This window comes from Centruroides sculpturatus, unplaced genomic scaffold (assembly GCF_000671375.1).
Source record: "Centruroides sculpturatus isolate CEXI.00-Female unplaced genomic scaffold, Cexi_2.0 scaffold84, whole genome shotgun sequence".
Taxonomy (NCBI): Eukaryota; Metazoa; Arthropoda; class Arachnida; order Scorpiones; family Buthidae; genus Centruroides; species Centruroides sculpturatus.
In genome coordinates this window covers 558,835-568,178 of record NW_019384316.1, presented here as the reverse complement: position 1 = coordinate 568,178, position 9,344 = coordinate 558,835, and the positions used below count along the sequence as shown (strand labels likewise).

Here is a 9,344-nt window from a genome sequence, read left to right as displayed (position 1 = left end):
ACCCCCCTATAAGATATAGATACGTTCCAATTTATTAGGAATCCGATTTCTTACAAGTCGTTCCAATCACAGCCCGACACGTGTCAAGTTTACGGACTATGGCTGATTGAAAGGTTTTCTTCCATAAAATTAATCGATTCTACACTAATCCGACTCAACATTTCCAAAATACGTATATTTTTTCGTAGTTTTATAGGAATCGTAATTATAGGGACCGTAATTATAGGGGGGTCGCCTGTAATAATTTTTATTTCATTCATTCTCTTTAGCGATAGGCAATATACAGGGTGTAGTCTGTAATTTGTATGCAGACTATACAAGAGGTGCAGAAAATAATTTTGCAGAAAATATAAGTTTAAAACACTTCAATCAGTGGACGATTTACAGGAAAATACAGAAAAAAAAACAACAGAAACAGCGAAAAAGGATTTTTTTTTCGATCCACGAGGGACATGTCTTCTGCAGAGACTCCTTACTGGTATTAGTTACAGCTACACAGTGATCTGAATGGGGAAACTTTAATTATGCCCACTCTATATAAATTCTTTCAATATAATTTAGACAAAGAGAATATTCAAGGGTACTTTTCACCATAACTTATTTTTCCTACAGTACTTCAGCAGCTTATTAACCTAACTTATTAGAAGATCTATTAAATATTTTTTTATTCTTTAGCAATTTTCATAGCTAGACTTAGTAAATAGACGATATTTAATGGAAATAAATAGGGTCGGAGGTTACTTTTTAAACGTTTCTACTAAATTTTAGTTGATAAATTATCTGTTAGTTTGTTAATTCAAAAAGTTAAGTTGACAAGATGAATGAAGTCGTAGAAGATAAATTTGCTTTTTCTGCATTTAAATATTATTTATTATGATACGAAGAAGACATAGAATAATTTTCATTTAATTTCTTAAACTACTAGTTCTTTATTCTTTTATATTTTGGAATTTAAATTTCTTAAAACAGAGAATAAATTGTTTGCATTGTTACTTCACACATTATACTGCATACATAATTAAATACATCAAATAAACTGTTGAGAATTTCTTTGAAAAATTGCTTATTCAGTCAAACCTCTGAACCACGGCCACTGATGAAAACATTAAGAAAAGATGGTCGTTGTTGGGAGGTTCCTTTAAAAATGGCCGCTATTAAAGGTTCGACTATATCTCATCAGTAATATCACGACAATTCATCTTATTAAGTATGAAGCTATCATTGGAATATTCAAGAGAACAAAAATAGGGATTTATTTTATAAAAAATGGAAGATAAATGATGATTTAGCAAGAAGATAAATGAGTTTTTAAATAGTCCAACATGTTAATTAATCGAAGCAAATCGTTCTAAATCTGAAATACTTATCAATTTTTCTTTGTCAGTATATTAACGATTGCTGGAGTTAAACCTGTCAATGTTAGTTTATCCATTATCCAGTGTAATTTACATTCTTCGTTTACAATATTTGAATAATTTTAAAGCGAAAATAGAAGGTAAAAAAATAGCTTTAACATCGCTTAACTTCTTAATTATCCACCTGCTGTAGGAGGGTGATTAAAGGGCAAGATGAATGATGACACAGAGATGAAAATTTTGAATATTAAGTTAACTAAGTATAGAATGGAATCACATTACATATCATCAAGTTATAAATAAAATATGATATTTTCTCTCATGAAACTTTTAGTGTTTATGTAATTTATTTATATATATATATATAGATAGATACAGTTTTTCGATAGTAACATAAATCACATTAGATACATTATTAAAAGCAACTAATGCACTTATTAATTATTATAAATACGACTCATTTATATATTAAAAGATCATATTACAAGTTACATAATTTAATAAAAACAGAGACGTAATATTGTCTGTAAGTTTTCATCTATTACACCAGATTTATGATGATAATTGGACGAGTATTTTTGATACATCTTATAATATAATTTAGTTATAAGGCTATAAGAATATTAATCTAAAGGCTTGTATGGGCCATGGAGGTAGAGAGGGATCCTTTTCGTCATTTTCTCAACAAATAAAATACGTGGAATGTTTCTTTAAATAATAAAAAAATAAGTTTATTTTTTGTTATCAAAAATAACATTCATTTATAGGGACAGGAATCACTACGGACCCTTAATTTTTTCTGGTCCTAGGGAAAAATCCCTAATTACCTCTGGGAAAAAGGGATGAGAATTGGTTAGATGAATTTTATACAATATTGATCTTAACATTAGAATGATGAATATTTATCTTTTGTTGTATCCGCACGCCTTGTTTTGTCATAAAATTTGTTGAATTTTACAAAATTTTACATTGTAAACATTTTTATTGTGATATTTATTATTGTATTCGGATGAATTAAGTAAAGTAGAAAAAGAAATTCAATATCTTAAAGTATTTATTAATTATAAATGTTTAAAAGTATAACAGCTCATAAAGTCAGGACTTTCTAATGTAAAAATAATTAATGAAAAAGGTGTATATTATGTGCTCAAACTACTAACTCTGTATAGTGCATTATTATTTTTTTCACTTCATTTTTAGTGGCTGTTGGTGGAGGTTAAATATAGGGTTTTTAGCGGCTGAGACTTTGTTTTGATATTATTTTATATACATTTTTGTTCGAAAAGAAACATTTCTTAGTGTTGTGGACATTTCTTAGTGTTGTGTAGACACTAAGAGATGTTCATCACACATCCACGATGTCCTCCTTTTATGTAGGAGTTGGGCAATGAAGTAAATTAAGGATAAAATTACATGATCAATAGAATTTTATATATTTCTACGCTATTTGATCAATCATTATTGAATTTATTTATATATATACAATCATTTACGAGATGTTTGAAGACGACTGGATTAGCCTAGTCCTCGTTATAAGCAATAAAAACAGAAATGCGGATGTTTTAAGGTTTTATGAATAAAATTTCTAATTTTTTAATGAGAGAAACGAATTTTACTAACACAAAGAATGTTTTTACAATTAAAAAGGTTTCAAGAAAGTATTTAGATAGTTATTTTTCCATACAGAGCTGGATTTAGACTTCTTTAGGCCCTGCGCTACAATATGCAACATGCTCTTCCTCCTCCACCAAGTGATAATGAATAACACACATAAACTGTTTTTGTGAATAGAACGTGAACCCTTATAACGTGAGGCCCTAAGCTACAGTTTGTTTAACTTAAACATAAATCAGGCTCTGCTTTCATAGAATGCAATTTATGCTACTTTTATTCTTAAAGTGTTTTCGCCAATATCGTCAATGTAAATTGTTTATATTAATTTTTTATACCTCTATGTCTTTAAATAATTCAATTTTGTCTTTATATTGTTCACTTATAACTCGTTTATAAATAGGACTTTTTATAAAAATAAAAATTCATTGTTAACAAATAAAGATTAATAAAATTCATTGTTAACAAATAAAGATTAATAAAAACCATTGTTAAAAATTACAAAATTATTGGTAAGTTAAAACATTCAGAAATGGAATTCTGTCATCAAAAAGAAAATAAATGTAGGCGATTCAAAGATCTTCTGAGAAATTGGTTTGGTCAAGGATTCAAGGAAAGAGCAAACGTTGTTAATACGAAGAAAACAAAGAGCACTTTCATAAAATATATGAAAAAAATCTTTAATAGAAAAACGTAATTTTGATTACTTTACTTATTTATAATAAATGTAATAAAATTATTAAATTAATGTTTCAAAATGTTTAGCAGAGAAAGAACACTTAAAAACTGCGTTGAATCCGAAATGATTACTGTCCCTGTCGAACCAGGTTATAATGAAGATAGAATAATGGATAATTCCAATAAAATCGGTGACCACGAAACTTTAGAAGCAAGNTAAATGTTAATAACGAGTAAAATTGTCATTAAGTGCGATCTTGCTCGAGATACGACACATGACCTCCTTTTTCTCACCACCCCGTCGACCTTTAACTACCAAAATTTAACAGTATTAATAACCGTAACACACAAACCTCCCTGCAAAAATTTAGAAATTTTCGACAAAAAGCACAGGAGTTATTATGATTCAAAGAGGGTAGACTAAGACTTGTTATAACCCTATGCTATAACATATAACAAACCTTAAATATACATAGAGGAAATAAAAACGTCTGCAATCACCAGGGACAAGTCTGCCTTTATAGATATGACCTTCTGTTAGAGAACTCGCCTTTAAAATTATATAAAAATGGTTTAAAACATCCTCTGAAGATAAGTTAACAACTAAAAAATATATAATTTTAATTAAAACTTATTGGACATGAAGTAAGCGTGAAGACATTTTATTTTCTTCTGTACATTTTTTATGTGAAAAATACCAGCAGCCATTTTAATTAAAAATATAACAAGCCCTTTCTCTTTACCAAATAATTATATATGTAAAAATGTGAGGTACAGAGCCTGATGACGTGAGGCACTAAGCTACAGTTTGTTTAGCTTATGTGCATGTAACCTTCTGGTCTCCTTCAGAAAATACTATATACTTTTTATTAACAATAATATGCTTTTTAGAACAAGTGCTTCAAGTTATACAATAATACCTCGCTAAGTCGAAGCTGTCAACAGGTTCCGGCCACAGTATATAGGGCTTTTCATATAATACAGTCTCGTTAAGTCGAAATTGCAGGTACTGTACTTGAACTCGAACCCATTTTTCCGTGTACCCTTCATCTTTTGATAGATCCATGATATTTATTGGGCTAATGTTTGAAAAATTAGATCTATAAAATCGTGTTGTCGTCCTCCTGTCATCGGTGACCACGAAACTTTAGAAGCAAGTGATATAGATGAACTAGATGATGAATCAGTTACTTCTATACCAGGGTCTGAATTATCACTCACCAGTATAGTGACTGTAATTGAAGTTACAAGAAAGAATTTCGATCACAATAACGTAAACTTGGAAGAACGAGAAGAGGTACAAAACATTAGCGATTTGCCTGTTTGAAAAGAAGAAATTTTAATAAATTATTCAATTTTAACCGAATATATTTCCTCTGTATAATATTTTTTCGACTCTTTCTCTGTTGTGGCTCATACTCCGTTAGAATGGGAAAGAGATGAATATGTTTATATTTTCTTTCTATTATTGTCTTCTCATTAGCTGTTATACTTTTAAAATAATAAGAAGGAAAGACAATCTACCCCTACAACAACAGGGATCAAGTATGATATTATATAACATGAAATCACTAGTATACACTCCACGTAAGGTGTTAAGTAAACTTTCCTCTTTGCTTCAATTGGAATGTTAGATTCAGATTTTATCTTAGCCTACGTTAGAGTAGTGTTAAGAAATGATTGTCATTGAGAAGAAAGCCGCTTTAGTAACTTGGTTGGTAAGTAACTGTGATGCTGATAGTAACAGGGAGGATTACGCACACGAGTAAGGTCACTATATACAAGTGGATGCCTATGGTAACTATATAAAAAGTAAGCTTATTACCCACATGTACAATGATAAAAATTGATGTATTATTTACGCCAGTTTGTTAGAAAATGCATGATTATTAATATTCAACTAATGAATTGATACGATGTTTAACTATTTTTCTATATATCTAGAAGAGAAATTTTCGTTAATCTATAAATTTAAAGATAAAAACATGTGTACTGAACATGTGTTATTACCTAAAGAAATAGTCTTACATCAACACGCTATAGCGTAGTTAGAAGAATAACACCAGTAAAAGTTTATATAGAGTTGTTAAAGAAAGAAGCAAAACCACAAAAATAAATTTACACATCTCCAAATAAAAGAAATAAGAAATTGAATGCAGGATGCCAGAAACGAGAAAGTCGTCAGCCTGTTGTTCTGGGAGATCCAGATACTAGTATCAATCAACATCTTCAGGAATTATTATTCAAGGACGGTGTGCCTAAACATGTCTGGCAAGTCCGTTTCCCTCTATTCATTATAGGCCTGGGCGAAACTAAAACAGTGTTAGTGCCAACAGGACAGAATTTTTCCATATTTGTTTGTGGCAAAACGACACGTGGGCGATCCGCCGAGATGTATGCATCCCGGAATGACTTTTTATGTATAACTAGCCCCTATTTAGGTGTTACTAAAGTGAAAAAAACCAGGAAAATTCCATGTGGCAAACTCATCGGTGAGGCGTTAAACCCACACGACCAAAAAACCAATGGCCGAATGGATAAAACCACTGAACACTGGTAAATACCAGTGTTTAGTGGTATCCACTCGGCCATTGGTAGGCCGTTATTTTTCTTATATTTTCTTAGATAAATTACTGGCAAAACTCTATTGTTAAAGGAAAAGTTTGATGTACAGGGGCAAGCCACTACTAATTTGAGGTGGAGAGCATATATTTTAAATGAAATAAATTAAATATATGATTAATTAAAAATTACAGCTACGGTATTGTGAGGAAGTCACAATAATTGTTTCTCATCTGTTTTCAACATTTCTAGATGAAAAACAGTTAAAGTTTTCTCTTTATTTTTTCTGCCAGTCTCTTTATATACTCTTTGTTTGTCTCTTTATTTGTATATGGTTAAGCTAAATACGTTTATTTACATAAAAAACCACCATATAGACAATTTAAAAAAATTGTTTTTAATTATTTTCCATGCAATCCAACTTGTCTTTTTCATTTTAATTTCTTTTAACATATGAACCATTCTATACAATTTTTTCCTGTTCTTTGTAAGGATGCTTTTGTTATCGTTGAAAATAGTCTACGTAAATAGAATTGAAGTAAATATATATACATTTATTTTAGCTTTTATGTATACAATTCACAATTTGAATGGAAGTATTTGAATAAACTGAGAGAATTATCAGTAAAATTGTTAAAGCAAACATGGCCACAATAGCAAATTATTGACATTTTAAATACTTTTTTTTGTCTAATCACTGTTAAAGGACGTCTTTCTTTATCAATGTTTAAACTCTTGTTATATTCTTTTTAGGAATTTGTTATTTTTATATATTCATTTACATGAATTTTAGCTTAGAGTTATTATATTTTAAAAGACTTTTATAAAAAAGTATAACAGCTCATAAAGTCAGGACTTTCTAATGTAAAAATAATTAATGAAAAAGGTGTATATTATGTGCTCAAACTACTAACTCTGTATAGTGCATTATTATTTTTTTCACTTCATTTTTAGTGGCTGTTGGTGGAGGTTAAATATAGGGTTTTTAGCGGCTGAGACTTTGTTTTGATATTATTTTATATACATTTTTGTTCGAAAAGAAACATTTCTTAGTGTTGTGGACATTTCTTAGTGTTGTGTAGACACTAAGAGATGTTCATCACACATCCACGATGTCCTCCTTTTATGTAGGAGTTGGGCAATGAAGTAAATTAAGGATAAAATTACATGATCAATAGAATTTTATATATTTCTACGCTATTTGATCAATCATTATTGAATTTATTTATATATATACAATCATTTACGAGATGTTTGAAGACGACTGGATTAGCCTAGTCCTCGTTATAAGCAATAAAAACAGAAATGCGGATGTTTTAAGGTTTTATGAATAAAATTTCTAATTTTTTAATGAGAGAAACGAATTTTACTAACACAAAGAATGTTTTTACAATTAAAAAGGTTTCAAGAAAGTATTTAGATAGTTATTTTTCCATACAGAGCTGGATTTAGACTTCTTTAGGCCCTGCGCTACAATATGCAACATGCTCTTCCTCCTCCACCAAGTGATAATGAATAACACACATAAACTGTTTTTGTGAATAGAACGTGAACCCTTATAACGTGAGGCCCTAAGCTACAGTTTGTTTAACTTAAACATAAATCAGGCTCTGCTTTCATAGAATGCAATTTATGCTACTTTTATTCTTAAAGTGTTTTCGCCAATATCGTCAATGTAAATTGTTTATATTAATTTTTTATACCTCTATGTCTTTAAATAATTCAATTTTGTCTTTATATTGTTCACTTATAACTCGTTTATAAATAGGACTTTTTATAAAAATAAAAATTCATTGTTAACAAATAAAGATTAATAAAATTCATTGTTAACAAATAAAGATTAATAAAAACCATTGTTAAAAATTACAAAATTATTGGTAAGTTAAAACATTCAGAAATGGAATTCTGTCATCAAAAAGAAAATAAATGTAGGCGATTCAAAGATCTTCTGAGAAATTGGTTTGGTCAAGGATTCAAGGAAAGAGCAAACGTTGTTAATACGAAGAAAACAAAGAGCACTTTCATAAAATATATGAAAAAAATCTTTAATAGAAAAACGTAATTTTGATTACTTTACTTATTTATAATAAATGTAATAAAATTATTAAATTAATGTTTCAAAATGTTTAGCAGAGAAAGAACACTTAAAAACTGCGTTGAATCCGAAATGATTACTGTCCCTGTCGAACCAGGTTATAATGAAGATAGAATAATGGATAATTCCAATAAAATCGGTGACCACGAAACTTTAGAAGCAAGAGATATAGATGAACTAGATGATGAATCAGTTACTTCTATACCAGGGTCTGAATTATCACTCACCAGTATAGTGACTGTAATTGAAGTTACAAGAAAGAATTTCGATCACAATAACGTAAACTTGGAAGAACGAGAAGAGGTACAAAACATTAGCGATTTGCCTGTTTGAAAAGAAGAAATTTTAATAAATTATTCAATTTTAACCGAATATATTTCCTCTGTATAATATTTTTTCGACTCTTTCTCTGTTGTGGCTCATACTCCGTTAGAATGGGAAAGAGATGAATATGTTTATATTTTCTTTCTATTATTGTCTTCTCATTAGCTGTTATACTTTTAAAATAATAAGAAGGAAAGACAATCTACCCCTACAACAACAGGGATCAAGTATGATATTATATAACATGAAATCACTAGTATACACTCCACGTAAGGTGTTAAGTAAACTTTCCTCTTTGCTTCAATTGGAATGTTAGATTCAGATTTTATCTTAGCCTACGTTAGAGTAGTGTTAAGAAATGATTGTCATTGAGAAGAAAGCCGCTTTAGTAACTTGGTTGGTAATAACTGTGATGCTGATAGTAACAGGGAGGATTACGCACAAGAGTAAGGTCACTATATACAAGTGGATGCCTATGGTAACTATATAAAAAGTAAGCTTATTACCCACATGTACAATGATAAAAATTGATGTATTATTTACGCCAGTTTGTTAGAAAATGCATGATTATTAATATTCAACTAATGAATTGATACGATGTTTAACTATTTTTCTATATATCTAGAAGAGAAATTTTCGTTAATCTATAAATTTAAAGATAAAAACGTGTGTAGTGAACATGTGTTATTACCTAAAGAAATAGTCTTACATCAACACGC

At 29.4% G+C, this 9,344-nt stretch overlaps 1 protein-coding gene across 2 annotated transcripts; it reads left to right on the top strand.

The window, feature by feature from the left end:
* Positions 1–8,046: 8,046 nt before the first annotated feature.
* LOC111623251 lies at positions 8,047–8,666 on the top strand. Of its 2 annotated transcripts, none has more exons than XM_023365773.1 (2): positions 8,047–8,264; positions 8,340–8,666. In XM_023365773.1, exons 1-2 carry the CDS (start codon positions 8,104–8,106, stop codon positions 8,632–8,634), a joined length of 456 nt encoding a protein of 151 aa, XP_023221541.1. In that variant the 5' UTR covers positions 8,047–8,103; the 3' UTR covers positions 8,635–8,666. The 2 variants fall into 2 exon arrangements, with proteins under 2 accessions (XP_023221541.1, XP_023221531.1); XM_023365763.1 differs by having other exon boundaries at positions 8,337–8,666.
* The last annotated feature ends 678 nt before the right edge of the window (positions 8,667–9,344 follow it).